The 22,816-nt window shown below is 46.9% G+C and overlaps 1 protein-coding gene across 3 annotated transcripts in view; it reads left to right on the top strand.

The window, feature by feature from the left end:
• The window catches only part of mst (misato mitochondrial distribution and morphology regulator), a 99,346-nt gene that overhangs the window by 42,985 nt on the left and 33,545 nt on the right, over nt 1-22,816 (top strand). For all 3 annotated transcript variants that reach the window (XM_045738453.2, XM_045738452.2, XM_045738454.2), the window contains exons 4-6: nt 1,425-1,671; nt 7,559-7,851; nt 14,219-14,395. In XM_045738453.2, the coding sequence (XP_045594409.2) occupies nt 1,425-1,671; nt 7,559-7,851; nt 14,219-14,395 (717 nt within the window). The remainder of the gene's footprint in view (nt 1-1,424; nt 1,672-7,558; nt 7,852-14,218; nt 14,396-22,816) is intronic.

Raw genomic sequence — 22,816 nt, 5'->3', positions numbered from 1 at the left:
ACAATAAATTCCTCACAGTTAAATTCCTCCCTCCTAACACCACTCCTCTAATTCAGCCTATGGACCAGAAAATCATAGCGAATTTTAAGAAACTTTATGAAAGGGCACTTTTCCGGAAATGTTTTGAAGTGATTGAAGCCACAAACCTCACTCTCAAAAGAGTTCTGGAAACAGCATTTTAACATTTGTAGTGCTTTAAAACTCGTTGACAAAGCCTGGCAAGAAGTGACTCAAAGAACCCTGATTTCTGGCTGGAGAAAATTGTGGCCTGAATGTGTGAGAGAACTAGACTTTGAGGGGTTTGAGCCTCTAAATGATGCACCTATTGTTGAGGAAATTGTTAGTCTAGGCCAGCAAATGGGCTTGGAATTGGATGGTGATGATGTGGAGGAGTTGGTGGAAGAACACAACGAAGAAAAGACCACCGAAGAACTCCAAGCCCTTCAACAGGAACAGCAAGACAATGCAGCGGATGATTCTACAGTGGAGGAGGATGAGGCAGTAGCGAATGTCCCTTCTGCAGTAATTAAGAAGGTGTGTCAGATGTGGGAAGAGATTCAAACAATTGTTGAAAAGACTCACCCAGAGAAAGCTGTAGTAGGCCGTTGCCTTAATCTTTTCAATGACAATGTGATGCCTTACTACAGAGAGAGCTTGCGAAGAAGGGAAAAGCACGCTTCCATGGACAGATTTGTGGTGAGGAAATCGAGCAGTGAGCCTCAACCAGGACCTAGTGGCACTCAGATAAAACGTCCCAGGGAGAGCACACCAGAAAGGTCCTCACTGCCTGATGTGATAATGGAAGGGGACTCCCCTTCCAAACAGTAACTCCTCTCCTCCTCCCCCCTCCTCACCATCTTCCATACGCCTACAGCATTCAACAGCAAGGTAAGTAATAACTTGAACATAGTTTTGTAGGTTTATTTAGATGAATTAGGTATAAAAATTTAGTTTGATGTGGGGTTTTTGGGGTAGTCAGGAACGGATTAATTCATTTCCCTTTATTTCTTATGGGGAAATTAGCTTCGGAATACGAGTTTTTGGAATACGAGGCATCTCCAGGAACCAATTAAACTCTTAAACTGAGGTATGCCTGTATTACATTCAACGTTGGTTCTTTGGTTTTGATCAATTGGCACTTCCCTCGAAAAAATTAATGGAAGAAGTTTAAGTGTCTTGGTGCCTCATTCTTTACATTTACGGCAGTTTGCCTTAGTATCAAGTTGATCCTCAGAGATCAACCTGAGGACCTCTTACCTTATCTCCTCTCATAGTGGAGGTAAGGTTGAGGTAAGCAAAAAGAGTTCTTAGGTACCAAAGGGCTGGATTGACCTAGTAATGGCCAATGGTGAAACTTCTATGCACTCCTGAGGCAGGGCCTAAAAAGGGGCATTTCATTACACTCAACAATCTATTCTTTTCAGAGACAAGAAACATATACTCCAAGACTGCTGTGTATTGACGTAAAGGGAAGTTTATGCAGTCTACCAAGTCGTGGCTCTCTCTACAATCCCATACAACCTGAACCTTCGATCAGCGAGGCTGCTTGGGATGGCCCGGTTGATTTGATACAACAATTGCCTGAAGAAAAGAATGAATATCTAATGGATCTTGAGCAAGAGGATGCAAGATTCTTGGGGGGAACAGATGAAGACAAGGACATATGTATTGGTTTGTTGCACTAAAGCTGTTGTAATATTTCTCACTGAAGTCGAACTATTTTTTGATTACCTGTGCTGATGCAGCTTTGATCTTCATAACATAAATTTACCTTGTATAAATCAAAAAGTGCTAAATCTCCAAATGCCCTTCATATCTATGTATATACTCTCTACTATTTTTTAATTTATCAAGCTAAACCTCTTCTAAATTATGAAGCTGAAGTTAAGGAAGGAACTGCATTGTCGTAATGTGTACAGAGTAAATGATGGATAAGGAGTGTTGGCCTGCGGAGTACTGTATTGTATTTTGACGAGGAATTGATTATCCAAGCAATGGGAGGGCTGAATGACAGTAAGGACAGGATGAAAATTTAAAACAAGAGTCAGATTATATATAAACTTAACCACTGCTCTGCTTGCATTAAAATACGACCCCCCGTGGTGCTCCGAAAATAAATTCTTTCCAAAAAATTATTTTCTCTTCTTATGTTGTAAAAATGCAGTCTCTGATCACGGAAAACTAAAAAAAATATATTGTATGTGACATTCTTTAGCCATGATGGAGCTGGGAAGTTGAGCAAATTATGGGAGCTGAGCAATGGAGCGCTCAAGGTCAATAGGCCCTGCCACCCCGTGGGGCAGCAGTTGCCACGAATACTGTATAATGTTTCACATTTATTTTGATGTTTCTCATTCGTTTCTTCTCTGGTTTTATGCTGTAATATTATTCAAAGGTGTGTAATTTGTGGGTTCAATGTGTGGTACATTGCTATGCTCAAAATTATGGGGCTCATATATGTGACATGTATATTATATTCTACGATCAGTGTTTTTGCTGTTAATACACTATATACACACGTTGTATATACTTATCTACATACGTGTTCACCATAGCAAACCACTATGTTAGTATGGCAAGAGTGGGCTGCCACACCCAGCCAGCCCTCCCTCACCACTTCAACACTTAACTCGCCTCCCACAATACTGTTTATGGTGTTATTTCACTATATACACATATTATATATAAGTATCTACATGTTTTATTCACCATAACTATACTAATAAGCTGGTATGGTGTCCAGACAGCATAGTGGCCACTGCATGACAAGTTACACAGCAGACGACAGCCTCACTCGCTCCGTCACCTAAATGGCTCCTCCCAATATAAGTGTATGTGTATATACATGATATGTATATATGTGTATGTGTACTTTTTCTTTCGGAAGGGGCTCTATTCCCTTCTCTGTTGACAGGGCGCTGGGGGAGCAGCTTGCTCTGTTGACTCTCGTATGGTCTTGCTGTTGGTGGGCGCTTTTGGTTGTCTTCTGGTCTCTGGTGGCGTCGGTGGACGGCTTCTGCCCCCTTTGGGGGGTTCAGAGCTGGCGGGGTGGGCTTCTTCCCCTGCGCTTCGTCATGTCATCTTGGTGGGTGCGTTGGGCATGGTCGATCCGCCCCATCCTTCTGGGGTTCCCGTCTGCTCTTTGCAGAACATGAGCCTTCGAATCTGCGGTTCTTCTGGACTTCTTCAGTCTGCGCTCTGGTTTCTATGCCCTCCTCAGAGGACTGTTGTCTCCTGTCCAGCTTCTGTTGGGGTCGGGTGCCTGGATGGTGGCCCTGGACCTCCAGGTCAATTATTGGCACTTGTTTTTTTTTTTTTTTTTTGCATCTTTACCGGATCTTGGTGCCCTGTCTGAGTCTGCTTAAGATTCGGTGTCTGGCCTACCTCGACGACTGGCTGGTGTGGGCTCCCAGTCGGTCCTCTTGTCTGCTCGCCAGGGGTGTGGCTCTTTCCAGATCACTGGGTTTGGTTTCCTGGTGATCTGGAGGCCATTTCATCTGTTTCCGTCCTGGGTTCGGAACTGGGCCTTGATTAAGGCTATTGGGCCTCTCCTTGTCTTTCCCTCCAGACATGTTACTGCGGCTGTGGTCCCGCCTTCGGCTGTGCATGAGGGGGTCCCGGGTTGCTCGAGCGGTTGTGTGGGAGTCTGAACTTCGACGTGTTGGTCTGCCCGCAGGGTCGGGTTTGGCTTCTGCGTCTGGTTGGTTCCTTCGGAGACTCCCCTTCCGCCTCTTGCAATTGTTGGGTTTGTTCCTCCGGGGATCTTGTGTTGGTACTTGCTCACCAGTTTCCTCTTTGGGGTTTTCGGTGTTCTGTGCCTTGGCACCTCCCCGAGCCTTCGCTCGATGTGTTCACAGACGGGTCATCTCTTGGCTGGGGCTTTGTGACCAGTGCTCACCAGGTCGGCCGGGGATGGTGGAGTCTGTCCGTCCGTCAGGCTCACAGCACGTTTCGGGAGTTCGTGGCTGTCTGGTTTGCACTTCGGAGGGTTTGGGTCACTCGGAGCTCCACCATTCAGCTCCATTCAGACTGTTCTCTGGCGGTTCTTGCCGGAACCACAGGGTTTCTCTTAGGTGTTGACCTTTGGGGTTGGTTCCTTGGAGTGGCTCGTTTGCTGGATTCTCGGGGTTTGGCTAACCGTGAGTTTCATGTCCAGGGTGTGTCCTGCGTCCTGGCGGAAAGCTGTCTCGGTTCATTCCTCTGTTCGCGGATTCGCCAGTCATCGCCGACTCGTTTCGTTGGCTCTGCCGGACATATGGACTCCTGGCCATGGACGTTCTTCGAGTCGGCGTGGTCTAAGCGTCGCCCAATTTATGTGGCACCCTTACCCGCCTGCGAGGCGTTCATGTTGGATGCTTTTTGGCAGGACTGGTCGAGGTGGGGGTACCTGTTCCTCTTCTTCTGGTCCAGCTGTTGCTTCGGGTTCTAGCTCGGTTGCAGCCCATTCCCTCGAGAGCAGTCCTTATGCTGTCCTTGGTGGCTGGCCCAGCTCCTTTTCAGATGCTGCTTGATGGGTGTCCGAACCCGGGGCGTTTTCCCGCGGCTCCGCCTCTTTCAGCAGGTCGGATTGGTCCTGTACGTGACTGGTTTGGCCTTCTCCTCGGCTTCTTCTCCTCGTATTTTGACGCGGGTACAGTATCACCATCTCTGTGGTGTTCAGGTGGCCTTGTTGACGGTGTCCCACCTGCAAGCTTCGTCTTGGCGACAGTATGTCGTTCCTGGTGTTTCTATGCACTTTTTCTTGCTCTTTGTACATTGTCTTCTCTTTTGTACCGGTTGTCTTGTCCTTTCTTGGGTTTTTCTGGACTACAGTTATTTGATGTTTTCTTACTGTTGTCTCGTTTTATGCGGCACTGGCAGAGCCGCTCCGACTTGCGTTCGGGGTGGACGTCACATCTGCCCTGTTTCGTACGCTTTCTCGTGTTTTGTTTCACCTCCGGCCTGCTCATGTGTCGCCTGTGCTGTCCTGGTCCTTGATCAGGGTGCCTTCTTCTTCTCAGTTTGTAGTAGCCCCTTCGGTTCAGGTTTCTGCTCCTTGGTACTGGCGGTAGATTTGTACGTGTGCAGCCTTTCTCCATCCTGGTGACGGTCGAGACGGCTGATTTCTGGAGGGGTTCTTGGGTTATTGATGCTTGATTGGTTCAGCCTGGGGTGCGTCCTGTGTTGTCTGGTTGCGCTTTTGGCCGTTATCTGCGTACCGTGTCTGGGGATGTGCTTTGGTTTGATCCGGTTCCCCCTTGTTCCCTGTTTCAGGGCTCGGGTCTCCCAGGTCGTCCGCAGAGTTTTTCAGTCTACCAGCCTGCGGTCTGTTTTTGCGCCCGTGCTGTTCGGACGTTTGCAGCTTTTGCTGCTGTGTTGGTGACGTCTAGGGTTCATTTTGGGGGCAGGGAATTGAGGGTCGCACAGGTTCTTGGCCGCCCATTCTTTATGCGCGTCTACTCCTGTGCGTTCTTGTTGCCTTGGGTCGCAGGTTGCATCCTGTTGTCTCGGCTTCGCGTTGCGGAGTTTGTGGTGGTCGCCTCCCGGGTTGGCCCTTTCTTTTCCTTCTCTTTGGGTATGAAGCTCCAGGGAGCCGTAGGGGCTCCCCACAGAAAACCAGCATTGAATGTAATGAAACGGCATTTTCTGGGTGAGCCCCGGAGGCTCCCTGGCAACCCTCCCTCCGACCGGTCGTCAGTTTTTTTCGCGTTGGTTGAAGCTTAGCTTCCGAACTGAAGCTTGGCAGCTGGCGCGGTAGGTCTGGGGCTCCCCCCCCCTTCCTCTCTCGGGGCGGGGAGGGCTGCGCGGACGATCGGCGCGGCAGTAAAGTGTGATGTTTGCTTGTTTCCTTGGGATTGTAGGGAGTTTCTACCTCTCTGTTCGTTATTTTGTTTTAGTTTTTTACCATGTGGGGTTTGTTTTGTCATGCCTACCTCTCTGGGTGCCTGACCCCGGTCGATGGCAGATAAGGAAAACCCCAACCACAAGAGGGTTTTCCAGTGCCATTGCTCCCTGAAACCTCTCTGAAGGGGCCAGGTTCTGGCGCTGGTCCCTGGTAGGTCTGAACTCTTTAGCTAATGTCCCGGTCTAATATAGCATACATTAGCCCGATAAGCTCCAGGGAGCCTCCGGGGGCTCACCCAGAAAATGGCGTTTCATTACATTCAACGCTGGTTTTCTGGGGGGAGCCCCGTCGGCTCCCCGGAGCTTTACCGGCTGATATGCTAATGTCAGACTTTGGCATCAGTCATGTGTATGGAGTTCTAGGGCCTACCAGGGACCACGGCCAGAACCTGGCCCCCTCAGAGAGGCAAGGGGAGCAATGGCCTATAGAAATCCCCGTGTGGTTGGAAGCATTCTATGTCTGCCATCGACCGGGTCAAGCATCCAGAAAGGTAAGCATTCCAAAACAAACCCCTATTCTGGTGAAAATTACTACCTAAGCCGAACTAGTGGATAGAACTCTTCAACAGAAAACAAGGAAACTAGTATGACTCATACGTCACCGCGCTGCTGTCTGCGCAGCTCCCCCCCTCCCCGGGAGGGGGAAGGGGGAGCCCCAGACTTCCCACGCCGGCTATCCACCCATCAGTTCTTCGGCTGATGCTATAGGCAACGGTTATGTGCTCCGGCTCCAGTGGTTGTTTCTGCACTGTACCTAGAGTGTGGTGTCTGTTTTCTAGGTGGTGCGTGAGCCGGGAGTGATTCTCCAGTACTCGGGCTGCATGCGCCTAGGGTTCCCTTCCTTAGGTGCCCTGTAAGTACTGTCCTTGGGGCTTAGGGCCACCTTCCACAAGTTCCTTGGGTCCTGCCCCTGCTTGGCCGTTTACTGCTTGGTTTTTGGCTGCTCTTTGTGTGCTCGGGTGTTCTGTCTCCCATGTTCGCCTTAGAGTAAGGGGCAGTTTTTGCACTGGTGGGGCGCAGGGTACTGTGCAGCTTGTCTTTACCAATCATAGCGGCCGGCCCTGTTCCGCTTGGGTATGCTGTCCTCTTGCGGGTTTTTCTTTTTCTTTTTGTTTATCTACCTGGTGGGGGGGTCTGTCTTCGTTGATGAGTTACAAACATAATGTTAGATTTATAGATAGAGCTAGTACATGCAATACCTAAAGCCACTAATGTGCACAGCATTTCGGGCATATGCCAAAGTTTTGCCAGAAAATTTTCCGGCCGCAATTTTTGCCGGGTATGAGAAATATTCAGGTCAGCGGGCTTCGGATAAGCGAGCTCGTACAGTATTATCACCATGGCTCATTATGTTCTGCTGTACTGTATTGTGTTCTGAATCTTAAGCACAGTAGGTCACCATTAATTTACTCATTACCAATGGCAATTTATGTCATCACTCATTCTTGGAAATAATCATGTGTAGCCTTATAAATAAAATTGTGTGATCCATACTTTTGAATAATGTTCTAAAATCCATAATTTTAAATAAATATTGTAAGATCTGTGCAGTACCTAATTAATAATTAGCTGTTATATTCTTTCTTCTGTATAAATTTACAAACTGTAGTACTGTACAAGATAACTTAAGCCTTTTCCCTTTTTTATATTTATTGTAGAGTATGTGGCTTTACAGATGATTCAAGTGTCTTCAGTAAAGGTCCTGAGAACCACCTTGCACTGTCTCAAAAAGTCTATGATCTGACCAAATCAGTCAGTGTCTGGTCTGATTTTCTGCGGCCTCATCTTCATCCCAATTCCATTTATCTTCTTGATGATACTTCAGTCAAGATTGGAAGGCCATCTGGTAACAATGATGAAAAGATTTGGGGATTTCCATCAGGATCTGCTTTGTTTTGCAAGGAAGAAGTGGAAGATGAAATTACAGACAGAATTCGCCTTATAGCAGAGTCGTGCAATAATTTACAGGTAAAGTAAATTAGAATGCCTGTGAAACTTTGGTAGAATAGATGAGACTAGAACTGAATCCTTGGTGAACAGGACAGCTTTGGCTTACAGAACCAGCATTGTTTTAATAGACTAAGATGCTTGTTAGACCATGGTTTCATAATAGCTGGCCACATTCAGTGTAGTTGTGTGACATTATGCTGATCAGGAGTCAGAATGATCCTGTTTGAGGCCACATGTTTTAGGAATCCTGTCATCTGAGGTCAGCACAGCTACACTGGATTATATTGTAGATGAACATTATGTTACATTTAAATATATTTTACTTAAACTCAGGCAGTGACTGTAAATGTGTCAGGGTATGAGTGGAAGTGATAATAATATGTAAGAACTGTGTGGGGTTAACCCCTCAACTGCTCAGCTTCCAAATATGGCACCCCCCAGTGTGCAGGAGATAAATTCTCTAGAAAAAATTCTTTTTTGTTTTGAAAGTGTCAAAAACCCTTCCCTGAGTATGGGTATAATAACAGAAGGTCAAAATTGTACTTTGGCTGCTATGGGGTCCATAAGTTGGCGCGTGACGTCGTCATTCCCTGTTTGCCCGTGGCGTACACTCTCGGGGCCAGTAGGGCGCCCGGGGCAGGATGTGCATACTGCCACAAATATTTTTTTGTTCATTTTCTGAGCACAGTTCCAAATACAAATTATTTGTTTTTATGTGCCAATCCTATGTATAATGAACACGTACACTATATTATGACAGTAGAACATCCGTACTGTTCGTAGACACTGTGTTACGTGCATCGCAAACAAGTTTACTTATCCTGCACAATTTCCAATGTATCATGCCAAATAAATTTATATTTACACTTTATATACACACTGTACAGTATCACACACTATATACACACACCATAAACACACTCAGTACTCCGCGAGTGTGTGATATGCTGCAAAACAGCCAACGGGGCATAGTGGCTCCTTACACTCCACGCACCAGCTGCTGATACATCTTCGCTTTTGTTCTCTGTAGGTAGTGTTCCTGCATACTATACATGCACGTTTACCCTTCTCCCGTGATGCTGTGCCTGGCATATACTTGAGCATATGTACTCCGAAGTTCTCATTACCCCTCAATCTGTCTGGAGCTGCATGTGGCATTGTTGCTTGCACTCCGCGCGGTACAACAGAACCCTCCTTGCCATACTTTACTAGCAGCTGTGACACAACACCAGCACTGAATGTACGTATAGACGGTCTCCTGCCAGATTTTACTAAGTACATATTGAAGCAGTTGAGCACTGCAATATCTATTAGGTGGAAGAAGAACTTTTTCGTCCATTTCACAGACTTGCGCACGCACTTCACTGCACCGAGCATCATGTCACATTTATCAACGAGGCGCATGTTCATGTTATAGTCTATGACATAGTCCGGTTTATACATGGGGAAGCGCGTCTGAAAGTGGACTTTGCCATTGTCTAACATGGCACCGGTGTGAATCATAGTCAGCATATTCACCTCGTAATGCCGAATACTGGTATTTCCTTCCTGTGAAATTGAAATTGAAATAAGTTTATTGAGGTAAAATACACACAAAGGGATGAGGTAGCTCAAGCTATTCTCACCCCATTCAGTACAACGTGTTAATACATACATAGACACACATCACAAATAAACACATTACCAAACATTCTGAGAGGTAAACATATACATTTCCTCCTTCACAAGTAGTATGGTATCAGACGTACACACAAATACTTTTATGACCTAGGTATACTGTATAGACAATTTGCAAGACACCTGCAGATAATTCAACAAAATATTACAATCTTGGTGCAAAATTCTTATATCTCTCAAGAATATCATCAACCTTTCCGTTGTGACACATCCAGGCTATTTGTTCAGGAACAGTCCTTATCTCAGTGTTTCTATATACATTAATCAACGGACAATCAAGAACATAATGGGCCAGGGTGTGAGACCTTAACATACCACATAGTTTCCTTCCTGTGGGCCTTTACAGTGCCACATACGCTGGTGTTGTGGGCAAGGAGGTATCTGGTCAACAAGGGGCTCTTGTAATAGTTGTCAGTGAACAATATATGCCCTTGTTCAGCAGTAGTTCCATCAGGGTTTTTACAACACTGCCGGAGAACCTGTGTGGGTCTTGAGCTGGTATGTCGACATCTGTACCAGAATACAAAATCATGTCCATGACGATACCAGTCTCACAGTCACACAGCACGAAAACTTCAGTCCACAACGGTGGCGCTTTGATGGGATGTACTGCTTGAATGCCAGTCGCCCCTTGAACAGTACTAGTAATTCGTCGCTTACCACATTCTGTGAAGGTACAAAATAATTCCTGAACATGTCACTGAATTCCTAATTCTCTCATATCACTGAACACCTTCCGTACCTTTCACAGTCTGTTGTTTCTGTTTTTCTGTCCTCATTTGCATTATTATGGAAATGCAGGCACCTGAGAATCAAAAGGAACCTATTACACGACATACATCGGTTGAACACAGGCGATGGAACAAGGCTGTCTTTGCTCCAATAATCCTAGACGACAGCTTTCTCGGAGTGCTTCATCATCATGTTGAGTGCGAGAAACATGTACATTTCGTCAATTGTCGTGTCTTTCCATCGCATAAGGTGTGAGGCAGATAAAATGCAGGCATCTATGAGACTGTGAGCGTACCTGTTTGTCTCAGTCACAAGATGGGTCATGAATTCGTTGTCGAAATACGTCTGGAAATATTCCATTTCTGCCATATCATCAGTATACGAGAATAATGGTGTAACACCAACATCGGTAGCATCAAACGTTGGTATTTGTGGGACAAATGTGGCACAATTCTCCCACACAAGTGCACCTGGGGGTTTGGTGTTGGCGCCAACACCACGGCCAACACCACCATGAGCACCAAAAACACGGCTACGTTCTCTGGTGCTGGAGCTTCATGAGGATATGCTAGGCGATGAGGCAGCTTTATGTAACGTAGGCCTACCACGAACACCTGATGTTGAGGGGCCACTGTCGTCATTGTCCTGTTGCTGTGAGACACGCTGCCGCCTGCCGCGATGTGTTGCTGAGGCAGCAATACCCCGCCTGGTAACACCCTAGCTGATCGTACTCGGGTTGTCCACACTACTTGTATCGGAGCCTGGAGCCTATGTCACTAAAGCCCGAGAAAGATTCATCGTATGTACTGTCACTGAATAAACTTGCGTCTGGGGACATACATGGTGGTGGTGATGATAGTGGTGTTGTCCCAGGGCAGCGAGGCAGGCTGAGTGAGGCACGTGTACCATACACACTCGCCACATCATCCACCTCAGTCTCTCCCTCACTCGTATCAGACCTCTGTGTAAAGTCTTTCTCTGGATCATAGAAAAAGTCATCATCCATAGCACTGTCATCATACAAAATGTTGCATATCTCCTCCTCAGAGAGTCGTTTTCCATGACCGTGGGTCACCGTGGAGCGGGAGCTCATAGACTATGTGTCAGACATGGTTGCTGCTTTGAAACTGAGGCTCCCTGTCACGTGTTCGTCTCATAAGGCTCGAGAATAGCACAGTGCCCCATTAATTCCCCCCTCCCCCTCCATACATGGGGCATAGAACGAGGATAAGGAAAGTGGAACCGTTTAATTCCCCAGTATATTTACAAAGCCGGACACACAATTAAAATACTTAAACAGACAAGTTAGTACACCACGTGGCTCGCTCTGAACGAACAGAGACACGGGTAAGAATTAATTAAGAATTAAACCAATACGAGTTCCACACACTGGAACGGTCAATTAAATAGGCTTACACGCACACACACTAAAATAAAGCACTTGAAACTTATCCTACTTACACAAAACAAAACACTATACTTAAACCTAGTAGCCACATGGCTTCCACAGAACTTCAATGCACCATCCTCGACCTAGCACCGCACGCAAATGAGAGGGAAGCATGAGTGGTCTATCCTTATATGGGCAAGGTACCACGTTCGAGCATGCAATGCGTTCGGACGTGGTCTAATTAATAATTAATCTACTAGTCCATCTTCTGAATCATTTGCCTAGAACTGTTAAACAGATCAAAGCTTGTAATTTTAGTAACAATCATTTAACACAATGGAGCTATTAACAATAGCCTATTTGCATATATAATTTAACACATAGGACATTACACAGAAACTATGGTGGCCTGGGTCACTCTAGGTTGCCAGATGCATGATAAAGCATCAGTCATATTCTCTATGTTAGAAACTACAAACCAACTCTCACAATGATTTGCAAGATGAATTCCTAATTACATATAATGGTTTTCTTCACTGAAATTAATAGGTACATCATAAGCATTACAATTAACCTAAAGGGTAACAGCATGGCTGCAGCTGCCATGCTAGAAGCTAATCTCTCTACAGTATTTGTATTAAATCCCATTATTCAAACTTACACTGGGAAGCTCAACATAGTTGCCTTAATCTGCCATTAAGTATTTACTAATCCATCTGGATTCCTGGTAATATCTCTCAGGTTCCAGTAATTCACTATTACTTCTAATACAATTCCCTGAAGTAGCATCTCATTTGTAAGGTTGGTACTCGCTTATCCTTAGCCTCCAGGTCACGCATTCCACATAAGAGATTGTTCTGGAAACTGGAACACATTGGAGGGATGACAGGTAAGCTGCAAACATGGATGAAAAATTTTCTGACATAGAAAAATGAGGACAGTAATAAGAGGAAGTGTATCGGACTGGAGAAATGTCACAAGTGGAGTACCATAGGGTTCGGTTCTTGCACCGGTAATGTTCATTGTCTACATAAACGATCTACCAGCTGGAATACAGAATTATATGAACATGTTTGCTGATGATGCTAAGTTAATAAAGAAAATAAGTAACTTAGATGATTGTCATACCCTTCAACAAGACCTGGACAGAAAAAGTATATGGAGCACCATTTGGGAAATGGAATTTATGTAAATAAATGCCATGTTATGGAATGTGGAATAGGAGAACATAGACCCCACACAACCTATAAATTATGTGAGAAATCTTTAAAGAAGTCTGATAAAGAAAGAGATCTAGGGGTAGTTCTAGATAAAAAACTATCACCTGAGGATCACATTAAGAACATTTATGCGAGGGGCCTATGTTTCACTTTCTAACTTCAGAATTGCTTTTAAGTACATGGATGGCAAAATATTAAAAAAATTGTTCACGAATTTTATTAGACCAAAGCTGGAATATGCAGCGGTTGTATGGTGCCCATATGTAAAGAAGCACATCAACAAACTGCAAAGACATGCCACTAAGTGGCTCCCAAAACTGAAGGACAAGAGCTATGAGGAGAGGCTAGAGGCATTAAATATGCCAAAACTAGAAGACAAAGGAAAAGAGGTGATATGATCACTACGTACAAGATAATAACGGGAATTTATAAAATCAATAGGGAAGATTACCTGAGACCTGGAACTTCAAGAATAAGAGGTCATAGATTTAAACTAATTAAACACAGCTGCCAAAGAAATATAAGAAAATTCACTTTCGCAAACAGAGTGGTAGACGGTTGGAACAGGTTAGGTGAGAAGGTGGTGGAGGCCAAGACCGTCAGTAGTTTCAAAACGTTATAAACAAAGAGTGCTGGGAAGACGGAACACCACGAGCATAGCTCTCATCCTGTAACTACACTTAGGTAATTACACTTGGGTAATTATGTGATTTTGGAGCATTCTGTATCTGCCATCGACCAGGACAGGCACCAAGAAAGATAAGCGGCCCAAAGCAAACCCTTATTCTGGTTAAAAATGACGAAAATAGACAAACAAGTGGACAGAACTCCCCAAATGGAAATGAGCAAGCGAGCATAACGTCATGTCACACATGATGTTTCCTCCTCCCGGGGAAGGAAGGGGGAGCTGTGCAGACGTGCGGTGCGGTTCGTGTGACGTCATGCTCATTTGCTTGTTTTTATTTGGGGAGTTCTGTTCACTCGTTTGTCTATTTTCATCGTTTTTAACCAGGATAGGGGTTTGTTTTGGGGCGCTTACCTTTCTGGGTGCCTGTCCCAGTCGATGGCAGATATAGAATGCTCCCAAATCACATGTGCATTTCTATAGGTCATTGCTCCTCGTGCCTCTGAGGGGTGCCAGGTTCTGGCTCGTGGTCCCTGGTAGGCCTAGAACTCCACCCACATTGACTGATGCCAAAGTTAGGGATATCCATATCAGCCTGGATAGCACCAGGCAGCCGTAGGGGCTCTCCCCAGAAAAACAAATTTAGTACAGTATATCTTTATTAACCAGATATGACAGTCATATATGAAGCTTTCTTTTATGTTATTTACTGATTCACAAGCCATTCCAATCTGTTTTCAGGGTTTCCAGGTTTTGAGTGATGTACATGATGGAATGGGTGGAGTTTCCTTTGGTATTCTGCAACACTTAGCAGATGAATATGGTTCTAAAGACTCCATAACATTTGCCACCACTCCCTCCCATCTCTCTTCCCTCACACCTCAAGCCAGAATACTGATGAAGGCATCAATTATACAGGTAATGCGGTTGTAGTATAATTATGTTATGCTTACATGTACTGTATCCACTCGCTAATCCAGACTGTATGGGAAGGACCCCCAGCCGGATTATCACTTTTCCGGATTAACGTACTTTTTCACCTCTTGAGTCCAAAAGGGAACATTTCCAACAATTTTTATACCACAATCATGATGTGGGTGGTTAGCTGCCTAGCTGATAGGTGGGCAGGGAAAGTGGGTGGACAGGAAGGTGGTGGAGGCCAAACACCCGCTAGTCCGGCTCCCATGGACATTTTGGCCGGATATGGAGATAACTTTATGCGGCCACCATTTTAGCCAGATTAGGGCATTTTCCGGATAGTCAGATTCCAGATTAGCGAGTGTTTACAGTACTGTGTAAAATCTCACCCTTGTTAAAGTATTAAAAAACTGATAAAAGGCAGTTAGCTTTAAAAGATTATAGCCTATATCATTAAAATGGATCATGTACATTGAGTGGGGAAAATCAACAAAGTCTTCAGGTAATATGAACATAACTCGAATATTCAAATTGTTTAAAAATATTTTCTATTCAGACAATAACTTGTGAATTATAATAATTTGTATAAAACCAGCATTGAATGTAATAATACGCCAGTTTCTGGGTGCGCCCCCTAGGCTCCTTGAAGCTATCCTACTGTTATAGTGCTATATTAGTTGGGGTCATCAGTCGCAGAGTTCGTCTTACTTACTGGGAACCAGAGCTAGAACCTGGCCCCCCCAGAGAGGCACAGAGAGCATTGGCCTATGAGTCATTTACATTTAAAGTATGTCATACTTGACATTGACCAGGAAAGACACCCAGAAAGATAGGTGAATAAAAGCAGACCACTGTCTGATTGAAAATTGCAAGCTTTGTCCTCAAAACTAGCAAAAGAACTCCCCCAGAAAGAAAACAAACAAGCAGCACTTCATCCAATTCATCCCCCATGGGTTGAGGGGGAGCTGACCTGGGTGAGCTGGCAGCCCACCAGTTTAGTTCTTGAATGATGAAAGCCAATGACTGAAGAGACGGAAGGTGTCAGGGAGCCTCCGGGGCTCACCCAGAAACTGGCATTTCATAACATTCAATTCTGGTTTTCTGTGGAGAGTCCCATTGGCTCCCTGAAACTAACTACTCACAGAGAAGGCAAACAGGTACTTACCAGGAAGACGGCAGCACCACAGGGGTCAAAGGGAGGAGGAGACAGACGGTCACGACAGGTGCCCCAAGGTCACTCAAGGCTGCAGAGGAACAGGGATATTCATGAACAACCTGGCAGCCAGGACTCTGTTCGACCTCCAGAACCCCCCTTTGCCCGAATATTTTCACAAGACATATTACCAAAAACAGCTGAAAGAGTGGCATATTTCCTAACATCATGGTGTGAGGGTGACCACAGGCTGGCTAGACTTAATGACAAACTGAGAAACACAAGCCCTGGAACAGGGAACCAAGGAAAACTGGATTAACCCATTGGGCATCCACCGACACAGAACCATTGGCTTGCAGTCTGGATCATCGCCAGAAAAGAAGGGGACGGCTGCAGACGAACAAAACGACTGGCATGACTGAAAGAACAGAATCCCTGCACCGGAGGAGAGCATGAAGCTCCCCAACCCGACCCCCAGAGGCTAATGCTAACAGGAAAGAACCTCAAAGAAACAAACCGGAACTGAAGGGGTCACAACAAACCGAGGAGAAGAAAGAAAAGAGAGCACTCTGTCCAATGACCAGGACAGCTCAGGCAGCGCATGAGCAGGCCAGAGGTGAAACAACACTCGGGACAGCTTGTGAAAACGGCGCAGAAGAAAACATGAACATGAAGAAAAAACATGAGCAAGCTGAAGAGGCTCCGCCAGCGCCGCATGATACGAGGCAACAGTATGCTGCAAAATGACGGCCCTGAACCCCCACAAGAGAAGGACAAGAACCACGCCCACAAAACACAGCCACCTAAGAAGGGACAGAAGGAAAAAGGAAGAAGGATCACCAAAAAAACCCACACTGCAGCCAATAAGAAGTATGCAGGTGGGACACCATCAACGAAGCCATCTGATCACCAACAGAAGGTGAGACTCGAGGCAGAGCCGAACCAGCCCCGCCATAGATCAAACGAGCTGAGGAAGAGGCAGAGCTGCGGGAAGATCCCGGCTGCGACCGAGCAAGCAGAGCCGGAAACCCGAGCCGGCAAAGGAGGAGATGGAACGTCTGCTCGACAGAAAACTTCCCAACGCCAGCGAGCTCGCCATGAGACCGAAGACAATGGTCCCGACAGAGACACAGGGACACAGAAGGGACACAGATACTCTGAAAACACCGACAGGCAGGGAAAACCAGGAATCGGAAATCCAAACCTGGAAATAGGAGAGCCAAAAGGCACAAACAAAACATACAATTTGTAGGATAAAAGGAAGCTGAGGAACGAGGAAGGAGGCAGCAAACAGGAATGGAAGGCACGCCAACAACACAGTTATTGGTCATGTTCCAACACAAGACCAAACGGAAAAAACGCAAGGTTCGCCACCAGACCAGCACCCAAACCGAGGGGTACGAGTGAAGACGAGAGACAACGGGAATGAAACCACACGTCACTGGGAGACAGAAGAACCAGAGAGGACAACACCACCACAAGCAAGACCCTCAAAGGAATGAGAGGGAAGAGAAAGACCAACCAATGAGCACAAGGGGCAGGGCCATGGGACACAGGTGGAACTGATGCCCAATGAGCAATAGAAATGACAAAAAAAAAAAAAAAATTTAATGTCAGTAGGATACAAATGGAACACATGAGGAAGGGATGTGGTTGAGGCTAACCCCACACACAGCGTCAAGTGGAGACACGACAGAGCCCAATAGGCTCTGGAAGCCATACATTAGTCGAACGACAGGCGTGAGGAGAGACCAAAAACCTCGAGCTCAACCCCGCAAATACAACTAGGTGAGCACAATGAGGCAAGTACAGAGGCCATGTATATGGCAGGCGAGTGCCAGAGGGGCAGGACTAAATAGTCAGAGCTCAATCCCAGCAAGCACAACTAGGTGAAGACAACAAGGGGAGTACAAAGAATCCAACGTACCTGGAAGGGCTAAGCCAGGCACTGCAAGGCGGGCAAGGAATGAGTGACCCAGATAAGACAACTGTAACAAATATCACAAACAAGGAAGGCCCCAGGAGGAAGCATGCAAGGGCCAAACAAAATGCCACAACCAAAACCCCAACACACATCCTGAGTAACAAAACCGCATCAAAATGTCACCTCGTAACATCCTGACACAGTCACATGTACCTCATCACAATCACCACCACCATTGTACCTCGTAACCTGGTGGAGGTGGAGCCCGGGACTGACTCAAGCATGGGTTGGACATGCATACGAGTGGGACGGGATGGGGGTGCATACGGGATGGGGGTGCATACGGGATGGAGATGCATACGGGATGGGTATAATTAGGAGCTGCCTCATGTGGGCCAGTAGGCCCCCAGCAAGCACCTGTATTCTGATGTTCTCACATTCGTACCCCAAAACCAAGAACCAGCGCCTGGCCGAAAGAGACACCAGACCGCAGAAACTCACCTGCAGAACGTAGGCATGAACGTGTCACGACCCAATGTAGCCGAGAAGATGCCTGGAGCACCGCCAGGGGAAGAAGACCAAAGCCGCACAGGCAGGAGAAGAGCAGGGTAGAGGTGAAGTAGGCACCCCTCACCCATAACACAGAGAAAACCCCAGCATCCACCCATAGCTGCAAACCAGAACACCCCAGTAGCCACAGGGCACGGACTGGAGAACGGAGAAGAATGAGCGGCAAAACACCAGCACCGGTGCACACCGCCCATGACCAAAACAAACTCCCACGGAGCATGTGCAGGACACTGTGTCCAAACTGCACAACCCGCTCAGTGGGAAGGCGCCAACTAGGACTACTTTACAAGAAAAGTAGCCAAGCTGACTGTGACCCGAGTGATTTGCCCAGGAGAAGAAACAGCCCAGCTCATGTGAACAGGTGCTAAAAAGTAGTAAGCAGCGACATACATAGCCGTCTTATTCAATGAAGACAACAAACAAAATCGGCAACCCAATTGGGCTACAAGTAGCCCAATCAGGCATCCCGGACTAGGAGCATGTAAAGAAAAAAAGCAGTGCCAAGACAGAGCATGGAGAGAAGACACATTAACAATAGAACGAGACAGGACCGAGAACCCAGAACAAGCACGGAAGAGAACCAACAAGCCCTAGAAGGGACCGGAGGGAAGCCACACCGAAAGACGACAGATGTTCCAATAATATGGAGAGTAGCAAAAAACCTTCCCGAACCTTCGAGAACACACAGAAGCAAGCACAAGTCACAATGGCACAAAGGCACAGTCGCACCCGAGACCAAAAGTCATGCAGAACCCCCAAGAAGAGGGGAACATGACAGAGAAGTCCCGTCCCAAGAAAAAGGGCGAAATAATGGAGAAGAGCACCCACCGACAGGACAGAACCAACCGACTCAAGGGACAAGGAACTGAGCCTGGGGAGGGGCCGACGCCCAACAACTCATATGGAGAAGGGGGAGGAAAAAACCCCACTCCGCGTAACCGCAAGCCTCACCAAGATGGTAGAAAAAACCCTGCAGGGTCCAACGGGGCCTTAGGCCCCCCAAATCAGCCCCTCCCCAGCCCCAGGAACCCACTCGGCAGGCCCCAGAGCTGAGCCGTCCCCCCAAAGCCCCAGCCTCGCAAGAAAAAACCGGGGCAGCCTCGAAAATACTAAGGAAGGGAGCACGCTGGCAGACTCATAAAACACGGCTGGAAGAACAGGCTCGAATGTCCCCGTCGCTACCCTGAAATGGGAATTCCCTGAGATCGCCCGAGTTTCAAAACCAACGAAGCCCCACCCCGACCCACAGACTGTAAAGATCCGGATGCAGGTAGGAAGGGGGTCCCCAGACTAGACCACAACAGACGGAAAGACAATTGGATGTGGAAGGAACCGAAACAACCAAAACCCTCAAGACCCAACACCAACCAAAACGGGGCAGCCTCGGGGCTTCCGGGGAGAAACCAACCGAGAGCATTACCACCATCAAAGCTCAATATGCAATGCCCATGCTGCCTGCACCCGCATAGACAGCATAAGAATGGGTAACCGAGTCACAAACAAGCAACAAAACTCGCAGGACTCCAGGCCGAAGGCGTCACCGACCCCATAGGCAGCAGATGGAGGCAAAGACAGAGAGACTCACCCAGAGACAAGGGGGACAGAGCAACCCTTAAACTCGCTGGAAGCGAGGGGGGACTCCGGGGTCTTATCCATCGGACCCACACACCCCAGGGGTTTCCCAGGGTTCTGAGCGTTTACTATAATAGGACTTGCACTCAGGTAATCCCAGGCAGGGTACTCCTAACCGGCACCCAAGTCTACCAAACAACCTTCTAAGAACTGAACAACCTATTAAACAACCTTCTAAGAACCTCCTAGCTGGGGGGAACCACTCCGGAAGAAGGAAGAATGCTCAGTACACAGGGGACACAGGGGGCAAGAACGAAGGCAAACCCCCTCACCAGGCACACAAACAAAAAGAAAAAGAAAACCCCCGCAAGAGGACAGTGAACCCAGGCGCAGTACTCTGCGTCCCACCAGTACAAACTGCCCCTTACCCTAAGGCGAACAAGGGAGACAGAACACCCGAGCACACAAAGGGCGGCCGAAAACCAAGCAGTAAACGGCCAGCAGGGGCAGAACCCAAGGAACTTGTGGAAGGTGGCCCCAAGCCCCAAAGGCAGTACTTACAAGGCACCTAGGGAAGGAAACCCTAGGCACATGCAGCCCGAGTACTGGAGAATCACTCCCAGCTCACGCACTACCTAGAAGACAGTCCCCACACTCTAGGTACAGTGCTGAAACAACCACCGGAGTCGGAGCACATGACGCTGTTTTTTTTTTTTTTTTTTACAGGGATATTCCTGCATGGGCTCGAAGCCTCTGGCTGGCCCACTAATTGTTGCTTGTTTCTGTTTCCCAAGAAACAACCGAATGAACCTTTTTGACAGTTGTTCTGGTTTTCAAAATTCTTCCTTTTTTTTATTTTCTTTTTTTTTTTATGTAAGAAACATGGAGCAGTCTACCTGCCGACCACCAAATGAACCTTTTGCAATAAGACAAATGAAAAATAAATATTGAACAAATTTGAAGAAAGAAAAATGTCATTAAGGTTTGTGCAGTGTATGTAAGGTAGGCTGCTCCATTATTTAAAACATCGAATATCATATTGATGTTTTTCGGTGGTAGAACAGATTAATGTGATTACAATTAATGTCAATGGGGACATTCGGTTTGTATGAAGTCCATTTCACATGACGACGACGGCACCGGAACGAATTAAATTCGTTATTTGAGGTACCACTGTACTTTCCTAATCTGTGATAGACTCTGTGGTATGTAAATGTCTACATTTCTTCTCTTAGTTGCAAGATTTGCAGCTTCGTGTGCAATGTCATTTCCTATTATTCCCACATGACTTGGCACCCAGTTGATAAGTACCCGTCGGCCTTGTCGTTTGAGTATTTGCATTAATGATATGACATTTGTGATCAGATGGATGTTATCACATATGTGTTCTTGTTGCAAGATTTCAATGGCAGTTCTCAAATCTGTATGTATGATAACATGTTGTCGGTAAAGCCTCTACCGTGAGAGCCTTGCACTCGGGGAACAATGCCACGTAGAATGGGTAATGCCAAGACCACACAGACAAGATGAGGTCCAGGTGCCCGTATATCTGGCAAAGCCGAAGGAAGAAAGCAGCATCGACCGTCCACTCTGTGGAAAAAGAAATAAAGCGAGACAGGGCATTGGCCAGGGTGTTGGACACTTCCTGAATGTGAGTGCTGCGGAGAGCTAAACCCCGAGAACTCAGCAGAAGAGATTCCTAAAGTGACTAGCTCCAAAGAGCCACAGACTGAAGCGACCCATACAGTTGAGACAGTGAACAACAGGTGAGCAGTCCGAATGGCGCTGGATCACAGAGCCCCGAAGGAAGCCAAATTCTCCGCAGCACTAGCCACAGAGCACACACTCACCGCACTGTCCTGTGAGCCTGACACATGGATAGCTGCCAATGCCCCTGCCCAGACTGGTGAGTACTGGACACAAAGCCCCAGCCAAGAGATGAGGTGTCCATGAACACATCAAGTGAGGGAGGAGGTAGGTGCCATTGCACCAAACCCAACAAAACCCGAAGAGGAAGTCAGGGATGCAGCAACCAGCGCAAGAACACCGGGAGTCGAAGTCAGCGATTGTGAGAGTGGCGAAAAAGACTGCTCTGAAGATACCAGAACAGCCTCTGAAGCCAAACTCTGCCCAATTGAAAAACCAGAAGAGAAATTTCAGGCTCCCGCTTAGCTGCTCGAGCAACCTCCGAGTGACTTGGGTCCCCCCTAAAAACAGTCAACGGCGGGACTGCATCCAGAGCAAGGCCGCGGGAGGGAGAGAAAGGGACGTCATCCAAGAATCCCACACAAGGCCCAGGCAAGTCCGAACCTGGGACGGAACCAACTGGGACCTTTACCTGTTTACCAGGTACCCGAACTGGGAAAGAGCGGGATCCCAGGTCAGCAGACAAGCAGATGGGCTGGAGGCCCACACCAACCAGTCGTCAAGGTAGGCCAAGACCCAAAGACCTAGTAGACGCAGATGGGCTACCATGACTCAAGTCAAGCTTGTAAAAACGCGAGGTGCCAGATTCAAACCAAATGGGAGACAACGAAAGCGGTATGCCTGTCACTTCACCACAAAACCTTAACAATCCCTGAACCCCAGATGGATTGGGACATGCCAATATGCATTGTTGAGGTCCAGAGAAATCATCCAAGCGCCTAGATCGAGAATGAGCCGGACCTGGGACAGTGTTGTCATCTGAAAGGAGGGGCATGGAATCTTCCGATTCAGACGAGACAAGTCCAGAATATACCGGAGATCCGTACAGTCCCATTTTGGAATAGGAAACAGGCGGGAGACCCACCTGAGAAATAAGGTAGTTTCGACCACACCCAAGTGAACCCACTCTGAAATGACCTGACGTATGGATAGGGAAGAGCCTTGCCCCACCAGACCCGACTCCTCAAAGAGAGGAAGGACTGCCCTGTGCCACTAAAGGCCACAAGAAACGACCCAAAAAACCAGCGTTGAATGTAATGAAACGCCATTTTCTGGGTGAAACCCGGAGGCTCCCTGGAGCTATCCAGGCTAATATTGCTAATACAGTGGTACCTCGCATAACGAATTTAATCCGTTCCATGTTCATCATGTGAAAGGAGGTCATACAAAACGAGTGTCTCCCATGTAACCAGTGTGATGCACTGTGTTTATTGTGAAATTCCCCCAGTGTGCATGACATCAAATGTTCCCCAAAATATAATTTTTCTTTGCAAAA

Source organism: Procambarus clarkii, chromosome 43, assembly GCF_040958095.1.
Source record: "Procambarus clarkii isolate CNS0578487 chromosome 43, FALCON_Pclarkii_2.0, whole genome shotgun sequence".
In the NCBI taxonomy this organism is placed as follows: Eukaryota; Metazoa; Arthropoda; class Malacostraca; order Decapoda; family Cambaridae; genus Procambarus; species Procambarus clarkii.
Note: the sequence above shows the minus strand (reverse complement) of the source record. Positions and strands in the feature narration are given on the sequence as shown.